Source organism: Scardinius erythrophthalmus (assembly GCF_964197995.2).
Source record: "Scardinius erythrophthalmus genome assembly, chromosome: 17".
In the NCBI taxonomy this organism is placed as follows: Eukaryota; Metazoa; Chordata; class Actinopteri; order Cypriniformes; family Leuciscidae; genus Scardinius; species Scardinius erythrophthalmus.
Window position 1 is genome coordinate 13,533,255 of NC_138237.1, and position 23,844 is coordinate 13,557,098.

Sequence of the window (23,844 nt, forward strand, 5' to 3'; positions counted from 1 at the left end):
CAGTTTTCCTCTTTTATTGATGCTGTACTGTTTAAAGCAAAGAGTTACATCTTACATTTGACATGAAAGAGTGTGTACAGGTCTTTTTACAGAACGAAAAACTGTAAATGTTTATCAACAGTCACAATTGGGAACGTTCATATCTTTGGTGGGGAGAGGGTGACGGAAAGCAAATCTCCATGCGATCGCTAAATGTACAAGTTTAAAGTGATAATTTACAATCCATATTTACACATGATACCGAGAGACCAAGGTAAAACAGATGTACGTTATTAATTACTGGAGAAGACAACAGTGTAGTGATGCAGAACTGGTGAGCTCACATATTGCAAGATTTAGTGTGTGCAGTTCAATGACAAAGTGACTCTTAAATCAGAGACGACCTCCCCGAAACAAACACTTCATGCTGTACATAGTGATTTAAAAAGTCACGATACATTCAATGTCCATGTAGGCTGCGATTAACATTTGATGGATTAAACGTGTTTATTTATGCGGTTTTAAAAGCACAACACACATACACTGCATGGTGAAAACACCTTAATGCAGCATAATCCTCAAATTGTTAAGACAGAAAAAATAAAAAAAGCTATTTGTCTTTTAACAAAGCTGTAAAAACTGCAATTTAAGTGGTATTTATTTATTTAAAAAAAAAAAAAAAAAAAAAAAAAAAAAAAACCTTACTATGATGGCAACTGGCCTCTGGAACTCGAAACAGAAACAATAGCTTATGTCTCACTATCATGACGACGCACTTCAGTTTTTTTCTAACTAGTATGTACGACATTGTACGACATTCACACACACATAAAAGTGAAGCAAAACTAAATCCTTCCCACAGCATCTTAACCCAGTCCAATTTAACCAATCAAAACACTACACACTCCATACTAACAATGCACAAAATGAAAGAAAAGAAATATAACAGAGCAAAATATTTTTTCAGTGTTTCAGTTTTTGCTTTTTTTTTTTTTAAAGGCACATTTTAAAAATGTTTGAAATATTTTCAACACAAACACACCGTTCATATACAGCACAATTGGAAAAAAGACTAAAAAGCACTGACTATATAACTCTAATGTGAAAAAAGGTGGTGTTCGCACCAAATGGTCCGCTCGTTTTTGAATGTCTTCTGCTTACCTAGCTAAAGAGCCCTCAAACAGTGCAGCAAGCTAGAATAGACTACTATTTTAAGACCTGTCCTTTGTCAGATTATACACAGCTCACATCAACAGCAGGAATATCAATGCATGCACAACCCAAAGGAAGTACATTCTGTCCTCAGAAAAAAACAGTAAAATGGGCATTAAAGGCTGGGACAGGATCACCAGGGCACACATATGATTCCAATAAGAGGTATAATCAAGAGTTCCTTACAAATTCTGATGCCAACCTAATATTGAGCGTGCCAATGTTAAAACCGCCATTATCTAAACTATACAGATTTTTTTTGGCATAATATTTCTGACTAAATAACACTTGGAACTTTGTATCGCTCTCGGTTTAAGCCCTAATGCAACATTAACTTAAAAAGCCGAACTACATTCAGACAAATGATTGCCAAACACAAAATAAAAACACAATATTAGCCATTTAAAAAAAGAAGAAACTGAACAGGTCATGAGAGATGTCCAAACAACGTATACAATATTCATTTCTAAGACATTTAAAGGATGAAAACAGGGTTTGACATGCTCTTACTTGGTAAACATTCACTAAAGTGCTACAAATGATTTTGCTGGCTTTATACAGTTTCCTTCTGTGAAACAATAAAATCAAAATAATTTGTTTTATGCATGGCTTGTAGTTTGGTCATTGAATTTCTGATTAATTTCCTCTGTGAGAGAGAATTTGAGCCTCTTATAACATTCACATTGTGCACAAAAATCACCATTTTGCTGGTCTGCAACATTTATCTAGCGATTAGAACAACTTCTAACTGGACACTTGGATTTCAAGCAACCAACCAACCGAAATTACTTCAACTTCAATCCCACAAATCACTCCTAAATGCAGTAATAAATCGCTAATAATCATCTTAAACGTGTTTTTGATAACGTCTCCGCTAGTTAGCGTGGTGAATGAGCAGAAAACTAAATACAAACTAAGGAAAATGTAAGAAACTGATGCTCTGGGGTGGGTAAACCTTGTCTAAAAAAACTCAGATTGCACAACCCATTGATAACATGGACATTTGAGCCAACAAGTTGCACCAAGAAACATCTTCTTCTTCACTTTAAACTCTGTGAGAGAATCGTTGTGGAAACGAGTTTCATCTTGACTACAGACACAGGTTTTTTTGGTGTCCATCCGTGTCTGTAATGATGTAAAGTAGCAACATTTGTGTATTTTTCCACCATTATGACATCAGCTGTCAATCAGATTAACTTGGTCCAATCAGAGGGCCATTCCCTCCCCCACAGCACTTCGAGAGGTTCTCAGGGAGGCAACGGTAATCTTGATGGTGTAACAGCAGCGTGCTGGAGAGACTTTACACACAGAGACCCGACTGCAAGGCGGTGAGACGGCGTTCAATGCATTGCTTGCCTGTAGGGAAACGTCACACTGGTTACGCAAATTAAAGATCCTGAATGTTAATACACAAGTCTGTCTGTAGATTTACTCACACTTGCTAACGCTGAGGATGTCAGTCTGTTCTGTGAGGAGGAGAGACAGACCCTCCATGAGCAGCAAAGCCTTATAGTAGCGCTGAATTGATGCCTCCCCCTGATGAAACATCTCATCCAGAGCAGCCGCCTGCACCTGTAAGACCAGACAACTTCTTAAATACACTCCACAAACAGTAGCTATATGCTAAAATTCACAAGGCATTAGAAATAGAAAAAGCCTGACAACATAGAACAAACCTAAAAAATAAACAGTGTTATACAAGGCAACAAATATTTTACAGCTCAGCATTAGAGTTGCACGATTCTGGATAAATTGAGAATCATGGTTTTTGTGTTTCAAACAGAGATCACGATTCTCCCATGATTTTGAATAGATAACTAAACAAAATAACGTCATTTACTAGAGGTTCCATTAAAAAAAAATATATATTTTTAAAATCGGTTTGAATGAATGATTCAATAACTTATTCAAAGACTTCTTGTTTTAATTACTGGATAAATCTAGCCTGGCTAACGTCAGACCAAGTCTCATTTGAGACTTGGTCTGGGAACCACGTGTTCATTTTCTCGTATTTGAGGCGTGGTTTACGAATGCCCAGAGCTGTTTATTGGGCGCTATGAATGTCTATCAAATGCGCCTGTATGTAGCTCATAGCCAATCGTTTCAATTATACCAGATGACGTATGTAGAGTCAGAGTGACAGAAATTCGACGAGGAAAAAGACGATGGGTCAAAGATTTATTTGTACACGATGGCGTTTAGCGAATATTACCGTTTGTGCAAGATAAACATGAGGGTAGAAGGTAACGTCGAGTCTGATGCCATGTTGGATCCATAGATATAAACAAACTGCTTCGGTGTCGTCATCGTCTTGCTGCTCCCTCCCCGTTCTGTGATTGGTTCCCTTTTGCAGGGGAAAATTTGGTCCATGGTGTCCAGACTGCCTAGCAGCGTGAATAAAATCGCGCTGCGAGCAAGGCAGTATGGGGAAACCCAGGCTAGGATAAATCAGCCTTTTTCGACAAATCTTTCTCAATGGTCACTTGTCGCCACCTACTGGTGTAACGATGTAATACAATCTTTATTTGAAGTGTCTTGCAAAAACAATTATACTGTGTGGTTGAAGAGCCTGTTTATGCGGCTGTTTCATACCTATACAGGACAGCTGCTCTCTCTGGGTCAGCGAACAGGATTTGATTGTTCTGCTATGATCATTCTAATATGATAATTTTAATAGCCGAATCATTATCATTTAGGAATAAGATTGTGCGGGTGTTTGAATTAAGTTCGCAATCTTTTAACAATTATTATTTTCTAGAACCCTGAAGTCACAATTTCAAAATTCCCAGATTTTTCAAGGCCACGCTCTTAAAGGGATACTCCACTTTTTTTGGAAATAGGCTCATTTTACAACTCCCCCAGAGTTTTCGAATCCATTCAGACGATCTCTGGGTCTGGCGGTACCACTTTTAGCATAGCTTAGCATAGATCATTGAATCGGACAAGACCGTTAGCATCTCTCTCAAAAAAATGACCAAAGAGTTTTGATATTTTTCCTATATTTTTCCTACGTAATGATATGACGCAGCGCCTGAAAATAGTCGACCCTATAGTCTACCGAGCTGGGGGCTATTTTCAGGCGCTGCGTCATATCTTTACGCCTGCTGGACCCATGGTACGGCAGCAAAGTTTCTTGATTATTACGCAGGAATGAGAGTATAGTTCCTAGCCATATCAGCCTAGTGATCAGCCGATTCAATGATCTATGCTAAGCTATGCTAAAAGTGGTACCGCCAGTCCAAAAAAAGTGGAGTACCCCTTTAAAAATAAAGGTTCTTTATTGGTATGGTTCCTTGAAGAACCTTCAACATCCATAGAACCTTTCCATTGCAGAAAAGGGTCTTTATTGAGGAAAAAGGAGCTTTAGATTTAAATGTTCTTCACATTTAGTAAAAATGGTTCTTTTAAGAACTGTCACTACAACATTGTGTGGAGAGCACGTGGTTCTTCTATGGCATGGCTGTGAAAACCACCCTTTGGAACCTATCTTACCATCTGTACGGTGTGGCTGAAGAGGAGCCTCTCTGCAGTGATGCTGTTGATGTGGTCCATGAGTTTGTGTTTGCGGGAGAAGAATCGCTCCAGCTGAGCGCTCAGAGAGCGACAGGACATCACACTGGACTTATACAGGTCATTCAACCTCCTAACCACTGAAAAACATCAATGTGTAAACACCTTCAGTTCCATTGCATGGACAATAATAATAATATTATAATTATTAATAATAATATAATATTAATATCTAGTCTGATATTAGAACTACAGTCTCAAGTATTTGACAATGTATCTTTTTAATGTTCCTTGGTGCGAATGAGTCAGTCTCCCTACACCAGGGTTTTCCAAACTGGAGGTTTGTAATTAAGTAAATCATAATAATGTAAAATTAAATAAATAAATAAGACACCCTCAAATGACTTGTATACATATTTAAATATTTTGCTATAAACAACATCAAATGTATTGTTTTACTTAAATTGCACATTGTAAATATTATATTGTACTTCTATTCATTGACTTTGAATTTTTTTAACAGTTTTTTCATTAATATTGCCTAAATCTCATTAGATTTACATTATGAGGGTGCATGTAAACATAGTCAATGAATTTTTAATGCCTACTGAGAAAATGAATAGGAACTATGCTTAAAAAGTGGATGGTCACTGTTGTGCATACTATGATGGTGGTGAGGAGAAAGTGTGTCTATACTGCTGACCTTGTTTGACGGCGGTAGAGGGGTAGAGTTTTCCCTGCTTGATTCCTTCCATGGCTGTGTTTATTGAAGATGACAGAAGCTCTGCAGTCTTCATGTAAAGCACCAACTGTTCAGCATAACTGACACAACACAAATATACACATTTTTAACACCACTCTACGCAGAACCAGTCTTTTAATTGTTATTTTAGTTGATTTTCACATTAAAGGATTTTATACAACAATACACCACACTGACACACAGTTTGTGAACAGAAGAACTGTCCTTCTGCTCTCAAAATGTATAGAACAAATGCAATTGTGATTCATTACTAGAGAGATTCATAGTTGTGAAAGACTTGCCATGATGTACATCTTCTCACCTCCACTCTCGGCTCAAAGAGCTGATCTGGTCAGCCACCAGGCTTTGTTGCTGGAGCAGGCTGGTGGAAGAGGGGTCGGCCTGGGGAGCCTCATCACCCCGGGCTTCTGCCACATCCACCATACATCGAGCAAAGTCCAGCATGAATCGGAGCCTGTGCAAAGTCTCTGTGTGTTCCTGCTGCAGTGGAGAGAGAAGTGCGGCATTAGACTCAAACTTAAACTAGTTAGCATGACTATCAAAACAAAAAGCAGTCAATTTTGTGCTTACCTCCATTAGGGTCTCCTCTGGTAGTTCAGGGGCTTCAAAAGTCACAGCTCCTTCTAGGTTGGCTGAGATGGGGTCAGAGAAACCGTAGCGGGGACTGGATGGCCCCTCGTAGCCGTCCATGAGAAGGCCTGTTTGCGGGTAGCGACTGGTGAGGGACCCTACCGGACTAATGGAGCTTGAAGAGCCTGCTGTGAGACACTCAGGTCAGTGGTACCCTGAAGGATCCATTTTAAATTTAGACAAATCATTGAAGAAGTCAAACTTGGAGGGAAAAAACAAACTTACCGGAGAACTTCCTTGAGCGAGAACTCTGAGGAGGTGTTCCCCCACTTGGCGGAGAACCCACAGTGAACACTACTCGAGCAGGGCTACCTGAGCCCACTACGATGCCTCCACCACCAGGTGGCGCTGTGAGTAGAAAAACAACAGTGTGTTATATGAAGACTGCATATGACTCAACATTTAAAATAACATTTTATTACAAGATGAAGACCAATTACATACTGATGTTCCCTTTCAATGACAGAAATCATTTTACAGATTAACACTACCATGTTTGGGGTAAAGATTTTTTTTTATTCGATATTATTAATATGATTTCTGAAGGATCATGTGACACTGAAGACTGGAGTAATGATGCTGAAAATGTAGCTTTACCATCACAGGAAAAAATCACATATATATTTTAAAATGTCATTTATCCCATGTAAATATAATGCAAAAAAAAAAAAAAAAAAAATTGAAAGGTAATTTACCAGGATAGTTAAATTGGGCTTACCAGTGTGAATGTTTCAGTGAGCTCACCTGTGATGTCTATGCCTCTGTCAGAATTGAGATTTTCCATGCTGCTTCTTTCTCCTCGCTGACCCCCAAATGCCGCCATAAGCAGCACATCAGATAGGCGACCAGCACTCTGAGACCTGTCCCGAGAAGTAGAGATGATAAAAAAGCAAAATAACAGGAAAAATAAAGCAGTAAGGAATGGTAGAAGGACAGGGGCTTTGTTGGTCAATTACAGCTCGAGTCCAGTTTTCCAACCTAAATAATAGCTCTGTTCCAAACCAAGGAGAGCTGCCTATCCTTTTTAAGAGTGTCTAAGTAACTTAAGAGTTTCTTATTTGTTTACAATGCTGCTTATGTAGACAGCGAGGCCGCTTATTAGGATTTGGAATGGAGCTAAAATCTACCCAACTCTTCTTCTCTTACCTCCCAAAGCCTTTTCTTTCCTCAGGCTGGTAGATAGGTGACAAACTAGCCTCTCCCTGAGCTGGTCTGAGGCCCTGGTGGGTAAGAAATGTGACCATGTTTGGGGAACTCGGGGGCTTCGGAAACTCAAATGGGGGCATGGTCTAGAAAGGAAAACATTTTTTACATTATTTGTTTGCATTTATTACAGAGTACATACATGCACCACAGTTCAAAAGTTTGGGTCAGGAAGATTTTTTTTTTTTTTTTATGAAATAAGTACTTTTATTATTTTTTTAAATCAAAGTTAATAAAAAAAAAATAAAGAGATTTCAATTTGAAATACATGCTGTCCTTTTGAACTTTCTATTTCATCAAAAATTTCTGGGAAATTGTATGTATTATATACATATATTAATGTACTTATGTATACTTAAAAGTATTATAGTTTCCACAAAAATATTAAGCAGCATAACTGTTTTCAACATTGATAATAATAAGAAATATGAGCACCAAATCAGCATATTAGAATGATTTCTGAAGGATCATGTGACACTGAAGACTGGAGTAATGATGCTGAAAATTCAGCTTTGCAATCACAGGAATAAATTACATTTTAAAATATATTTAAACAGAAAACAGTTACTTAAAATGTTAATAATATTTGACAATATTGCTGTTTTTACTGTATTTTGATCAAATACATGCATCCTTGTTAAGCATTAAGTACAGAGCCCCTAAAGGGACATAAAAACGCAAAGTTTCTCGGCGGAACACAAAAGTTTCTCGGGGTAATGAAAACATTTGCAAGAGAACGCAAAAGTATTGACAAATAATTTTTCCTCCATCTCATATTTTTTTCGTTCACCATGTCCTTTTAGGGGCTCTGTACATAAGAGACTTCTTTTGAAACATAAAAAAATAATACAAATAATAATTCGAACCAATCTCACATTTTGGACAGGAGTGTAAAACTGGGAGCTCATGGCCACACAAACAGAAATAAGGATCTTACTCTGGAAGGAGAACCCAGGATGGTTGGTAGGGGGTTGCGTTGCATAAGTTCACTGAGTCTGGGCGAGGAGTGCAGGGTCCTAAAGGGCATCATGTTTCCCTGAGGAGCTCCCACTGGATCTGAATGCTGCTTCCTGATCTTCTGCCTGCACCCACCAGTCGCCTCCAGCAAACAGGGGGCGCTGTTGAGCCGCGTGCCTAGACCCTGCTGTTGTGGCCGAGCCTTGGTTTCTAAACAGCCGGGAAGAGTGAAAGATTCATCATCCAAAAATACAAAAACAGAAAAACTAATGGATAAAGTTTTATATTATGGGAAGAGTTGAAAGCAATCGTGTCCAGAATGGAAAAACAAAATGAAAAATAACTGGGCTATGAAATACTGATGTTCCTTTAAAAAACAACAAAAGAGTGCAAATAGAGGAAAAATGATTTTACCTCCACCCCGAGAGCCCCTGTGAACCATTTCTGTACTCGCTGGGCAAATTTGGCCTGGCAACTCAGGAATGGTGCCCACTTTTGAGAACAAAAGCAGAGCAGAGAGGGAGAGAGAGTGAGCCATAGGGTTTGTTCAGAAACACAGCTAAATCATCTTTAGCTACAGTGCAGGACTAAGGCTTTGGGCCAAAGAAAGTGGCACTCACCCTGTGGAGAGAGCTGGAAGGGTTTCGTGCCTCCTGTGGACAGCCTGCGAGAAGTGAGAGCAGAACCAGGCTGAGGAGGAGAAGGCCCTGTCCTTCCACAGGCCAGAAAGCTCCCGCTACCGCATCGCTGGACCGTGGCAGATCTGTGAAAGAAAGAAAGAAAGAAAGAAAGAAAGAATACATGCCTTTAAATTCCATTTGAACTTAGGCTAATTTAAATTAAAACGTAGGTACAAAATCATTTAAATTTTAGTAAAATTCATGTATAGCTGCATTGGTCATGTATTGGTCATTTTAATGTTTAATTTTCTGTATGAATTACCTCTAAACATGTTATTATACAAAAAAAGTGGAATATTTCCAGGAATATACATTTAAATAATTATATGTAATGAATTAAATTCCATTTTATAGACAAATACTTTTCAAAATATTTACTTAAAATAATCAGAATATTCAAATTTTGATGAGAATGTTAATTTTTATAAAGTGAAAAAATATGACTGTTGCCAGGGCTTGAATTTCGGTGCGGGATTGCGGGTATTGCGCATATTTTTTATCATTCCCGCAGGTCTCCCATTTATAATGCGGGAAATTCCCGCAAACATTGATTCACTTTAGCATGTAGGTTCAGGTTGTATTAGTAAATTAATCCACGCAGATGGAAAATCAAATCAGTCATTTTAAAACTGTCTGCGAGACGCAATTTCACAAACAGCGTGAGTGATTCAGCGGCGCTGCGTCTTCTATCTCGCGTCTCTCAAAATGGGTTGCACAATGCAATCGTTAAGCGCGCAGCAGGCGGCGGAAATACACTCTCGCGTTTCGGGAGTCGATCGGGCCAGCATTGCATCACGAGTAACTAAAGTTTACCATTTGCACGTCTTTTCAAGTCTCACCAGTTTAAACAGTCACGCGATTTTAAACTCTTCGGTACTTGCGCGCTGTCTGAGAGATGCTTTTTTCTCTGCACACATACATAGAGTAAAGCAGCCTCACAAACAGCTCGCGGGTAACAAAAGTTATTTTTCGTGGATTATAAATCGCTTTAACAGTCAAAAACATAAGAAAATGATGTCAATTTCGGTCTTGGAGAGTATCCTCTAATCTAAACACAGTCGGTTATGTCTTAAATAAGCATAAATCGCACGTGACCGTATAATGAAAACAGGATCCGTGCACTAGCTCTTAAAGGGACAGCAGCCATATGTGTCTGTCATTAATTTGTTTGTCAAAACAACAAAACATAGCTTTCATTTTAAGGAATCAGGATTAATAGCCTATGAATTTAATTTAGTCAGGACTAAAATACTACCCAGTGTTATTTTACATTTGATTAGGCTACTTTATTCAGTCTCTGTAGTATTTCTGAATAGCCTACTAGTTTTAGACCTAAGCAAAAACTTTTCTCTTTATTTCTCTTTATTGATATCTTTATTCTATTGTATTTATTTGTGCTACTTTTTTTAATTTAATTCAAAGATTGAAATCAAGCTTCCTTGAGTTGTGTAAATTCTTAAGAACAAAATGACCCCATTGTAAAAATGCAATGAGTAGGCTAAGCATACATTTAGGCGAGATAAATGTAATTAAAAAAAAAGTCTAAACTCCCCCCTCAAATTAAAAATTCCCCCCCATAAGAATCACCTAAGGGGGGATTTCCCCCCCATTTTCCAAAATGAAATTCAGGCCCTGGTTGCACAATATTCAAATTACAATTTCAAGAGGGAATTTTGCCCTTAGTATACACTGATATGATTTCACTCACCGTGGAGAGCCCTCTTGACCTGGGAACTGGAGGTTTTGCTCCATGCGCTGGTAGTTGTGAATCTGTGTGGGGACTGGAATGGGTACAGACTGCCCATAGTTGCCATAGTTACTCCCAGAAAACTCACTCGGCCTGCTGAGAATGAGGCAGAAATAAAACGTTAGAGGGAGAGCCAAAGAAATTGAGTGATTGAATAGAGAGAGAGAGAGAGAAACATGGTCATATCCTCTAGCTCCCATATATAAAATAAAATCATTTCAAATCTCACAGATCATTTCTGTATAGGAACTACAAATTAGTCAGCAGGAGAGGCTGGAAGAGTTCTATGGCCTATATGCCTATTGTGTGTGGCTGTGGGTTTCATGGGCTGCGTTTAATAATGAAGGAGAACAGGACGATCTGTGCCCATCAAAGATGCAATCTTCATGCCAATCTAGGACTCATTACCCTTGTGGCAAAGGACCCAATCTTCAATGACCCAGAAATCAAACAGTGAAAAGATTAGCCTTAGCTAGGCAGGAGGAAATCAGTCTTGGCTGCAACATGGAGAAATGTGCTAACTTGAAAATGCAACTTGCGTGTAGGGATGTGTAAAACTATATATTTTCAAAATGTACAGGTGGGTTGTCTAAATCTTAATACTTTCAACACACTGATTAATATAAAATGTTTTTATATAATTCACCTTTGAACTCATGAACTCACAATCACAATACTTTTTTTGAAGAGTAGCAATATAAATGAATACATTAGCGAATGCATGAATTATTTCTTTGCAATAATTTGTTATAACTTGTGATATGCTTGGTTTTTTAAGCAAAAATATTCAGAGGTCTTACTATACTTAATTTAACAAATTATCACCATTTATTTCCATTTAAAATAGTAAAAAAATCATACAAATTACATTTTTAAACTATTTTTCAATTATGTAAGTATTTAAGCACCGCCACAAAAAATAAATATATGAAAACAAAAATAAATAATTATTGTGACTAGTTACTAGTTACAAAAAACAAATGCAAAATGTCCAGACATGAAATAATCATTGTGTTTTCTTTTCTTTTTTTAAGCTCTATGTGTTCATCCTGCTGTGTTCATACCCGCTGGGTCCTGGAGAGCTGCTGTAGGAGGGAGAGCGTGGAGGGGTCTTAACCTGACTGCACTGACCTCCAGATGCCAGAAGAGAACTCCTAAAGCAGGACAGAGATGGAGAATGTAAGGAGAAGATTCATTCCAGACGATTACTTTAGTTTAGGAGATGTAAGCGTGGTTAATTAACAAAATAATTTAACTCCATTTAAGCGTATCAAACTGAAAATCTTATTATTCTAGCTGTACAACTAAACACTATCATTCAAAAGTTGGGTGTCAGTAAGATTTTAAATTAATTAATTAATAAAACAAGCATTAAAACAATAAGAAGGGCAGTAAAGACATTTAAATGAATTCTATTTTAAATAAATGCTGTTTGAACTTTCTATAAATTAAAGAATCCTGAAAAAAGAATCATAGTGCAGCACAACTATTTTTCAACATTGAAGATAATAATAAAATATGATTCTTGATCAGCATATTAGAATGATTTCTCAAGGATTATGTTACAAGCAGGATTCAAACCTGCATCAGATGCATGAGCATAACAATTGAGCTCTTACCCACTATACATCAGACTGTCCTGGATAACCTTTCCTGTCGGCATGTCACAGGTAAGCTCACCTACAAAGACAGACAGAGGGGGGAAAAAAAGATGATAAATACCCAGCATTCCCACTTAACCAGGACAGACACAATTTTCTTGTGAGTGGGGAGAAAGAAAGGAAATCCAAAATCTTGCAGGAGAAGTTTTTGCAGGCTTACTGGGGAAATGAGCTGGAACCATGACAAAATCATCAGTGTCACAGGACGAGTTCTTGCTACTGCTGCCGCCTCCGCCACCACCCGAGTCCTTCAGCAGGTATCCTGGAGAATCCTGGGTAGGGGAGGCTAACGCCTTTGCACGGACCTGCTGGATCTCTGCAAGGGATTGCTACAAAATATATAAGAGGATGAGAACAAATGTTATACCATAAAGATCATTTGTATCCTGAATTGGTAATAAGCAGCTCTGCTAATACTTTTACATTCTTTTTAAAGTATAAGAGAGATCATAAATGTTACATTCCAGTTTTGGTGTTTCTTTTCGGTCTCTCTCTCTCTCTCTCTCTCTCTCTCTCTCGGTTAGAGGGCTTAGGAATTAGTCTTAAGGGATTTTTTGGAGGGTTTTTGATTTGTTCTTTGATTTGGCACCACTCAGGTTCCTTTTCCCTGTGTTATTTGTTTTTTTCCCATTTCTTTTCTTTATTTGTTTTTTTTTATTAAATATACTGTAAATAGCACAGACTGCATCGTGTTCTAGTGGGTTCGAATTTTCATAAATAAAACCCAACCCAATCTTTTGGCACTTGGCACATGGCAAATCATTTTGGCACAAAGAACATGGTTTTTTCTGTTCACCCACTCACATCCAACAGTAATGTAACATACGAGTGTTGTGCTCTATTCCTCTAGATCTTAAAAGTTCCTAACAATAAAAATAGCATTTTTACTGCCCTGATAAAGCTATTTGACAATTAAAAAAAAAAGATTAATATTACACTAAGTTTGGTGGAATATACTTAAATATCATATAAGATCATATATCATATATATTAGATCAAGATCATATATTTATTTATTTATTTATTTCAAGGATACATACAGTACACTACAGTATAAAATTTGGGGTCAGTAAGATTCGTTTTGAAAAATGTATACTTGCATTGATAAAAAATGACAATAAAGACCTTTACATTGTTACAAAAAAAAAAATGTATATAAAAAAAAAAAAAACACTGTTCTTTTGAGCTTTCTATTCAAAGAATACTGGAAAAAAATTCCACAAAAATATTAAGTAAAAAAGACATTGTAAAATAGAAAACAGTTATTTTAAATTTTAATAATATTTCACACTTACCCACCATAAACTTTTGAACAGTAAAAAAAAAACAGAAAAACATATACATATATATATATATATATATATATATATATATATATATATATATATATATATATATATACATACATACATACACATATATATATATATATATATATATATATATATATACACATATACGATTCCTAACCATTCATAGACGTTAAATAACGGAATGTGACAGTATGATTTCTTTGCTTTTGAAGCACTGACCTCTATACAGCATTCTGACACCATGAGACCCATAAAATGTCACAAAATACAGAGCTGATTAACATGTGGCTCCTATCACGGATTAGTGTTACAAGCCACCATAAAATGTTAAGAAAGTGTGTCTTTGTTCAATGAGGCAGCTGCTTGCTGTGCTTATTTATCTTCACGTCTGTGACAAACTCCTGACACGTCAACACTTATCAGTGCACAGACACGATGACCTGCCATTGATCATTCTAATGAAATACATTTACACACACACTTACAGGAGGAGAGGCCAGGTGTGAAGTAGAAGAACTGCTGCATGAGCTTGCAGAGGCTGAATTGGGAAAGCAAGTCACGGTCACTGGAGTAGCTGTGAAGATACACACAGACACTTAATACCCTGGAAGACAGATGGTACTTTCCATAAGTGCAGCACACTACAGAGTCAGATGACTTTAAGCGGACCACTTCTCAATAGTACCCAACAATTACAATCATATAAATTCGGTTCACATAAGTTCCTATACAATTCATATAAAAAAGAATAAATGCAAATCATTGTAATAAAAAAGTCAATTTGACTTATTTTACTGACCAAAAATAAAACATCTAGTTTTGTCCCATATTTTGCAACCCTGTAACCCAACAAATAAATACATTTGGTATTTGATCATACATAATTTGGACCCTTTCTACAGACAAGTAATGATATTATTGCACTTTCTCAATTTTTACACAAATTGTAATGATGACTGTATTTGTCATTAAACCATGCAAGTAAAAATACTCATGTGAATATCTGATCATATTTATTTAACTTGATATATGTGGTCAATTTAACATTGATGCTTATTTAATATCTATTGAAAAGAATCAGGGGTTAAAAACAAAGTTTAGTACCAATGATGCAAAATAAACCAAAAAATGATATTATAAAATAATCTTTTTTTTTATAAATAATAATATTCAATTTGACACTAAACATGTTGTGAAGGTTAATCATCTCCTTTAACTGACTATTTAAAATAGAGTAAAAACATTGTTTGAAATGGCAGTGTAATAACTCACACTTTTTCATAGAGGAGCTTGCCTCCAAAAAGGGGTGTCTGAAGAATTCATCTATAAAAACAGAAATATTTCACAAACACCTCAAAAAGACTGCATGGTGAATAACAGAACCATGGCCAAAGCAAATCTTATAAATAACAAACATCGCCGCATCAAAACCAGTTGACATAGGCACTCAGGACACTGACCGAAGTCCATACGGTCCTTATGGTTCCTTTGCAGGAGGCCAAGCAGCAGGTGTCTGAGATGGCTGGAAGTTTCTCTGGGAATGCTGTAGAGAAGGACGGAAAGAGATGGACTTTTGCACAAGGTTTGGCAGAATATTTACTCCAAGACTAATCTGAAAAGTGTCGCTGGCAATCAAAGTCAATAAGATATGCACTCACTTTGGGCTAAGACTTTTATTTTTCTCATAAAACAAACGGAGGTCCTGTGGACTGCTGGCCTGATGGACAGACAATCAAAACAAGCTTACTTAAAGTCATTTTCCAAATCATGGCATGGATGCATCATATCTTACACTTGTAAATGACAACTAAACAGTTAACTCAAAGCGCATCTTCTCACAGAATGGTGAGTACCTGAAATGGAGCCTTTCCAGTCAGGCACTGAAACACAATGGTCCCTATACTCCACAGGTCAGCCTTGGCGTCATAGTTCTGTGACATGATAACCTCAGGTGCCTGGTGAACAGCATTTCAGAGTTATAATCTCAGTGATGCTCATATATGTGCAAAGTCTGAAATGAAGAAAATGTACAATTCATACCATGTACATTGGGGACCCACAGAGTGTGGCGGCCATCATGTTGTTCTGGAGGTACCGTGCAAAGCCAAAGTCAGCTGAAGAGACCAAAATAAGATCTTAGAAACTATGCTGGTGAAGCAATACACTCTGGGTAATGGCAAACCCAGGTTAGATAAAAGAACATGCTGTGAAGTGTGGCTTTAGAAATCAGCATATTGTTTTATTTATTTATTTCCATATTACTGAACATAATTCTATCACTGGGCTAAGCAATTCAGTGAAATCCTCAAGAAAAAAACAAACAATCTGTTAAAACAAGGTAAGGCTGAATCTGCAAACATCAGTCCTCCTCAAACATATGGATGTGGTATCTTGAGTTTCTAATGCTGAAAGCTGAGAGTGTATAAATAATAAAAACAGGCGTGCACACACACACACACTCACCTATCTTGATGCAGGTGTTGTTGGAGTGGGACTTTCGACCTGCAGGATGGGACAGCAGGATGTTCTGGGGTTTCAGGTCTCTGTGGATGATCCCTTTGGCCTGAAGGACCCTCATGGCCCCTGCGATCTGCTGCAGGAATACTCGGATGGTGTCTTCACTTAAGGTGCCCTTTGCTGAAAGAGCATCAGAGTAAAGAGGAGTTCATTAGGGCTAGGCGATTCCTATTGACAATACAATACATTTGTCAAGATTTTGCTGGTGCTAGAAGCCTAAATCCGAATTCGTAAAGGCACGGAAAATGAGTAACACATTCTACGGAGCCCCCAAAGGGACATGGTTAGGCTTATATTTATAATTTATACAGGCTTATATTTAAAATAAATAAATGTATATTTTTTTAATCCAGTTTCAAGTCCTTCAGAAATCATTCTAATATGCTGAATTGCTGCTCAAGAAATATTTCTTATTATTATCAATTTTGAAAACAGTTGTGCTGCTTAATATTTTTTTGTGGCCACTGTGAAACCTTTTTCCTGAATTCTTTGATGAATGGAAAGTTCAAAAGAACAGAATTTATTTGAAATACAGAAATCTTTTGTATCATTATAAATTACTTTACTGTCACTTTTGATCAGTTTAATAATTTAATGAATTATTGCTGAATAAAATGATTAAATTCTTAAAAAAAAACATTTACTGAGCCCTAAATGTATTTTTAAATATATTATTAATGAATTTATGCCTTGCATTAAACATTGCAAATCTCATTGACAAAAATACATCACCATTTAAGACATTTCAGAACAAATAGAAAAAAAGCATAGGCCTACCATCAAAAGACGAAAAAAATATTGATTTAATGTTTTCTGTTATATCACCTGGCCCTGACTCCACTGTTTCATACTATACATAGAGTCCATTCAACAACTTCTTTACATGCAAATTGAATGCAAATGGAATATGCAATCCTTCCACAGTGCAAAGCATATCAACTAAGGCAGCACTGGAAAGCTGTTGTCTATAAATTCAAATGAGTTACTACACAGTGCATATATAAGTAGTGATTCACATATTTCTTCTCAACCTCTCCGTCTGATCTGAACTGAAATGTCAGATTCCATAAAGAACAAAAATGGTTTTGTCTGGAATTTTCAGAGCAACTACTTCCTCTGAAAATATACTCACACCCTGCAGTGAACAGTTACAGCTTCCTCAGACCCGCTTTAAACAAAACATGCATACACAAACACACACCCTAAACACTTCTGGCCTAACTTCCTTAGTTCCTCTTTGCATGCTTTTGAAATGAACCGGTATGATTTGTTTCATCACGCAAGCAAATAATTTCAGCATTTAAAGCTAGGACTTGCCTCTCTACTCAAAAAAGCAGATGTTCTTTTGGCAAGTTTGCAATCTTAAAACAAATAATTATGTATTAAAGGGATAGTTCACCTAAAATTGAAAATTCTGTCATTAATTACTCACCCTCATGTCATTCCAAACCCGTCTTTCCTTCTTCTTCGGAACACAAATTATGATCTTTTTGTTGAGATCTGAGAGCTTTCTGTCCCTCTGTTGACAGCTACGCAACTACCACTTTGATGTTTCAAAAAGTTCATAAAGAGATCGTAAAACTAATCCAAATGAATTGAGTGGTTTAGTCCAAATTTCCTGAAGAGACTCGATCGCTTTATATGATTAACAGATTTAATTAAGGCTTTTATTCACATTTAAACATTGATCAACGAACATAAACAGAAGCTCAACCGAACCTGCTTGATGTGCGAGAAGAACAAACCTCATTGGTTCTTGCGGAAGCTCAAACGTGCTGCGTAACATGAGAACATGCTTAAACATGCTTGAGCTTCCGTTTACCACAACTGATGTGTGTTGATGAATGTTAATATGTGAATAAAAGAATAAAAGCTGATTGTGTCTCTTCAGAAAGTTTTGGACTAAATCGCTCAATTCATATAGATTAATTTAACAATGTCTTTATGGAATTTTTGAAGCATCAAAGTGGTAGTTGCATAGCTGTCAACGGAGGGACAGAAAGCTCTCAGATTTCATTTGTGTTCCGAAGATGAACGAAAGTCTTACGGGTTTGCAACGAGCTGAGTAAATGATGACACAAATTTCATTTTTGGGTGAACCATCCCTTTAAGAATGAACACACAATTTCCTAAAGAAGGCTGGTGTGCAGTGAGCAAAAAAAAAAAATCCCAAAATGAGTTCAAAGCATGATAAATGAAATGTCCCACTTACAGTGCAAGTAGTCAGCCAGGTCTCCCCCATTGCAGTACTGCAGTTAAAGAAAGAACATTGATCTTTTTACTTTGAACTACAGCACCACACAACAATGCTGTATAACAAAACCTGCATCTAAATGGGGCTTAGTTCATTGCATGGGGAGAGACGATTCAGATGCATATTAAAACAAGCCACTCAGAAAAGGGCCATTATTTCCCTTTGTCTACTAATGATGGGTATCCCAGTGGCCCCATTGCTTTTCCATGGAGCTTTTCTGAAAGCTGACTCGGTAGCGTGGCCTTTACAGGAAGTTGAATTTCATAGTGATTTTAAAAACTTTACAAATCCTCACTGTGCTCCACAAAACACCATGAATTCAGGTTTATATATCTATGGGTGTTGTGTTATTAACAACTGCAGCTGTCTTCCATTGGCCCCAGGGCACTACAAATTGCAGGCATTACCAAGTACAAGACAAGACAAGATGTACAACAAAAGACACTGGGAAAACAGGCCCACTTACCTCCATCACTAGGTACACAGAGCTTGCCGTTTCCTAGAAAGAGACAGGAGTAATGAGATTCAACACTGGGACAGACAGGTGGCCATCAAAGCAAATGAATGAACTTTAATATATATATATATATATTCAACATTTGTGCATAACATTGTATGTCGACTTTTAGACTTTTAATAGACATGTGAGAACATATTTACAGAGGAACTGGTGTTGTGTGTTTTACAAATGCAGTGGCCTAACACTAATCCACATATGGCGTGAGCGTGTTTTCTCTGCACTGGGTCATGATGGGCTAATACAGGCCATGGGGAGGGCAAAGGTCATGAGCTTTGTTAACACTGTGCATTTTCACTGTGCTAACCGTGTGATGGTGTGACAGATTTCTATTCAATGCAGCCATTGACACACACACACACACACACACACACACCACTGAAGCTCACTCAGACACAAGAAAGTACTGATAGTGCTGATGCTGTGAAATGTGAGTGGTGCTTAGAACGTTGCTAGGGTGTTGTGTGATTACCTAAGTGTTACTACGCAGCTGCTCTGGTTTCTGAGTGGATTTAGCTCATGCTGTGTGGTTGCTAGGGTGTTCCGGGGGGGTTCTTACTGGTTAAAGACAAAAGAGCCCTTCCCCAAGAATATATCATCCATACAACAGCACCAGTTATCTGCAGAAGCTTGATACGGTTGAGTATTGAGTGGAGTAGAGGTTAACTAATATAAAAACTCTGGCTTGATACCAATAAGCTGATAATTCCCCAAAATAATCAGCATTAAAATTTGAGATCGAAAGAAAAAAATGAAAACAAAACAATACAAAACTAAAATGAATAGCTTTAAATGCTGCAAATGAATAAAAATGTATAGTATGAATATTAAATAATCATCTTTCTGAGATTTGCCAAAGATTACATATGTGTTATTAAATTGTTACTGCTTTTAAAGATTAACTAGATTGAGCGTTAGATGACAGCAAATGCAATCTGAATGTAACATTTTAGGTGACAATTGTCTTCCATTGTATGGAAAAACGAACACCAAGACATTAAATCTCTCTTTTATGTTCCACAGAAGAAAGTCAGTCATATAAGTTTTGAAAGAGTAAAGACTAAATGACAGAATTTTTATTTTTGGGTGAACTATCCCTTTAAGTATAAGCCTATTATGCACCGATAAAATGTTTTAGATAATGTTTTTAAACCTGGTAATCCTTATTCAGACAACAACAAGCAGCAATGCCAGTCTATAAGCTTTAGGACACTGATTAACATTTAAACAGCTATTAAAACAGAACTGTCCTCAGTACATATGAACAGACTAAACTAAACAAGTGCATGATATTTTCTTAAAAGCGTGTCAGATAGGCTTCTCCGAAATAGTCAAAGCACTAAATATTAAATTATCCAGACAATTGCCATCAGTCCCACAGGACAGGTTGTTTTTGTTATCAGGTCAGCTTTTACAGCACCATAATCCTGTTATTTCCTGAGCCCATGGCTGAGGCCTCTCGAAAAAATACAGGGTAGCCCACTTAGAATGACCTTATCACTTAGCAACATATGACCTCCCCCATTCTGGTGTCCGCCTGCAACCAATCAGCCAGATCGGCTGATCCGTGACTGGCGTATGCTGCTGACTCAGCGTTCCCCATGTTCTACTTTCTGCCACTGAAGATAGACCTCAGTTGGCTGTGTAGCCAGACTGAAACTAGGCCAAACATCACTGTTTAATGACAACTAGCGCTTGAACGAGCTTGGCGATTCAGCTGGGAAAACCCAACAAGCCCAACATAACTCACAGACTGAAGGGTGCCTAAATGACTGATGTTCATGTGGGTGATAAATTGAGCTTGGCTTATGAACACAGCATGCCCGTGAGATCTGCTAATGTTGAATTTAACCACAGATGCAGTAGGGACCCTAGTCAACTGCTTCTGGAGAGGACATTTGTAATTTAACTAATGTTTGCTTTGTTGCTCATCCCGTTTAAAATAGCAACCATTACATTCTGAACGTTAAAGTTGACCTGAAATGCTACTGAACTTGTTAAGATCCTACATCTCACATTTAACTGTAGGAAGACAATGGTTATATTTCTATTTGATGTTGAAAACCAAATGGCTCTGATGCACTAAAAATAAACTCTGGCTAAAACTTAGCTTATTTCTGTTTGCGAGGGAGAGATGAGCAAATTACCTCTTGCCAGGTTCGTCCAGCACAAACAAGCTGAAGTTTGTTACGTGTGGCAAAGAGTCAAGCAGGTCACAGACTTTTCCCTCCAGGTCGTGCAAGGAGACCAACTCAAACTTTAATGGCATTCACTTCACAGACAGTCAACCCCACAGAAGAAAGTGGTGTGACTTTCCAGGAGATGTGAGAAGAGGTCAGATCAGAGAAGCATGTGGCTGAAATGTGCATGTGTGGCTCTTAAAAGCAACACCAGAGTGTGAGCCTTCGTTAAAAAAACTGACATGAATGGAGACAAAAGCAGCATCAAACCTCAGTGTAAACTGTAAATACTAACCAAAAAAAGTACCACGGTACTACGTAAACCGCATGGATATGGAAAGTCTTCAGTCGCTTAGTGACTATCAAGGTAAAATGGTATTTGACACCTTAATGAGGCAGCATAGCAGCTTTTTTGGTAATTAATTGGCATGAATTTTTAATGTCTGATGCGGATAATAATATATTTAAAAAAAATACACAATTTAATACAAGTTAACAATTAATTGCAAAAACAAAGGGAAAATACTAGATATAGGTACAATTACTTTTTTAAAGCTTATTAAGTATTCTTTTGTATAAATTATAATTTTTATAAATAATATATATATATATCAAAATGTATCAACTAATAAAATTATAAATTATTCTTTATTATCCTATTTTTAAGTCACATGGGGATTATCCAACCAAACACATTACTATGCTTATTAGTTCAAAAGTCATTAACAAAGACTGCATTAAAGGAGACAAATCAAAGCATTTACAACTGAATAGAGGTAGGCTACAATTTGCATGTTTTTTGTCCTAGTGGCTTTAACTTACACACGCCTGCCTGACACATTAACCTCATGATGACCCAAGAGCAGAGCAAATAGCAAGAACCCAGGTGTTTGAACAACGTGTCAAGACTTCAATGAAACCATTTCACCAGTCTGGGTAGACAGGTTTCACTCACACCATTGCAAGAAAAGCATTCACTGAGTGCCAATAAACTCTAAATGCCAAATCGAGTGAGTAACCATAACTTTATTTCTCTTCCTGGTATATACAGTGTGTGTGTGTGTGTGTGTGTGTGTGTGTGTGTGTGTGTGTGTGTGTGTGTGTGTGTGTGTGTGTGTATGTGAGAGACTTCTAAGACTTCAATACCCACAATGCCCTGCAGCAGAGCCATTAAAAACAAGTGCACATGTCATGTCAACAGAAGAACATGTGACTGCTTTTAACCAATCAATGCAAAGGAAGTCATAATACACACTCTGGGGTGGTAAAACATAAATTTGAAACCTTTTTAGTCCATAATAACTATTAAAATATTTGTAACTAATACCATTTGGACTACTAAAGTTAACAAAACTACTTTCTCTAGATACTTAAATCGAAAACTGTTCATCTAAACATCTGCAGTGTAATTCTATGAACAAATCATCCTACCTGGAAGTCGTGCAATGCAACAATGTTCTCATGTTTCAATTCCTAGAGAAAACAAAGAAAAAATAATTTGCACACAAACGCTCGATTTTGTGTTCTGACCAAAACAACCAAAACATACCTTCAATAACCAAAACATACCTTCAATATCTTGATCTCTTTCCCCAGAAGAGTTTGAGATTTGGCCAAATTCTTCTTATTTATGCATTTGACTGCAACTTCCCAATCATGCTTCTGAAAATGTCAATGATATAAGTGGTTAAACAGATTCATCTTGTAGTTTATATTGTGTTAAATATATTGTAACATGTCAGTGCATGTCTACGGTCGGCTTGAGTGCATAGACGCTTTGTTTCAATCTCTCTGAATAATTGTCATTTATAAAACCGGAAATGCCACATTTAAAGCTTGGGTATATACGTAATGGGATATTAAAGCACTACACATCTCTATATTTTATAATACTGGGAATTTAATCTCTTATTCTCTCCTCCATCTGTTGTGCTCGAGGCCTTTAAGGTGGTATGCCAGTTCTGCAACCAGTAGGTAAACAAAAAACTAATTCCTATCAACACACAATGACACCAATGTATGCAAATGGAAAATGATTTGGTAAACATTTTAAAATGATATTTTCTCACCTCTCGATTCCTGCCTTTGAATACCACTGCGAAGGCACCGTGTCCTATAAGGTCCTTCCTGCTGAACTCGAATTTCCCGACAGTCTCCATCTCCCACCTGATCCCAAATTTTGCAGCCTGACTATTTATGTGAAATAAAGCTGGCCCACAAATATCCTCTTTCTGCGTCCCTCTTCTCCTCTGTCTGGACGAGGCAGCTGGAAAGTTGAACCCCACTTCTGCGTGCCATCGGGGGCCTTTCCATACAGATACTCCTCTCTACTTTCATGATATCATGGAGGTGAAGAGGAGATCTACTCCTTAAAAATATGACAGTTCCCCATTTCGGCAAACCGCTTGTCGTAATTGTAAAAATAAATAAAATCAAGCTGCGCTAAAAAAATACCACCTTAAAACGGCAGCGATGTGTTTGTTTATGTACGTTACATCCGACGTTGTCAGCTATGCTAACATCCTTGAGTTCGTGTTCAGGATTACACCAGGCTCGCGATTGTATACAACACGGTTGTCGTTTCACGAAATATCCCTGAGACATCTGAAAAGCTCGAGCAAGATTTGTCTTTTTGATCTCAACAAAGACCTCAATTTAATCGAGGTCTGCAGCGTTGCGCATGCGCACAACCATTTCACACAGGCTCAATGTTGACGTCAG

General features: G+C 37.3%; 1 protein-coding gene across 5 annotated transcripts; it reads right to left on the reverse strand.

The window, feature by feature from the left end:
* On the reverse strand, positions 1–23,820 carry ulk1b (unc-51 like autophagy activating kinase 1; the record flags this gene model as incomplete). Of its 5 annotated transcripts, none has more annotated exons than XM_081391149.1 (28): positions 23,193–23,796; positions 22,693–22,785; positions 22,555–22,596; positions 18,893–18,925; positions 18,385–18,421; positions 16,119–16,292; positions 15,696–15,769; positions 15,509–15,610; positions 15,314–15,372; positions 15,116–15,198; positions 14,928–14,978; positions 14,141–14,229; positions 12,503–12,671; positions 12,301–12,361; positions 11,746–11,835; positions 10,643–10,777; positions 8,875–9,017; positions 8,669–8,746; positions 8,235–8,464; positions 7,241–7,383; positions 6,839–6,954; positions 6,320–6,442; positions 6,035–6,222; positions 5,766–5,944; positions 5,405–5,523; positions 4,684–4,841; positions 2,628–2,763; positions 1–2,547 (listed from the first exon to the last, which is right to left on the reverse strand). In XM_081391149.1, exons 1-28 carry the CDS (start codon positions 23,280–23,282, stop codon positions 2,492–2,494), a joined length of 3,051 nt encoding a protein of 1,016 aa, XP_081247275.1. In that variant the 5' UTR covers positions 23,283–23,796. The 5 variants fall into 5 exon arrangements, with proteins under 5 accessions (XP_081247275.1, XP_081247277.1, XP_081247276.1 ...); XM_081391151.1 differs by having other exon boundaries at positions 10,643–10,774; positions 23,193–23,784; XM_081391150.1 differs by having other exon boundaries at positions 975–2,547; positions 6,035–6,219; positions 23,193–23,820.
* Positions 23,821–23,844: the final 24 nt, after the last annotated feature.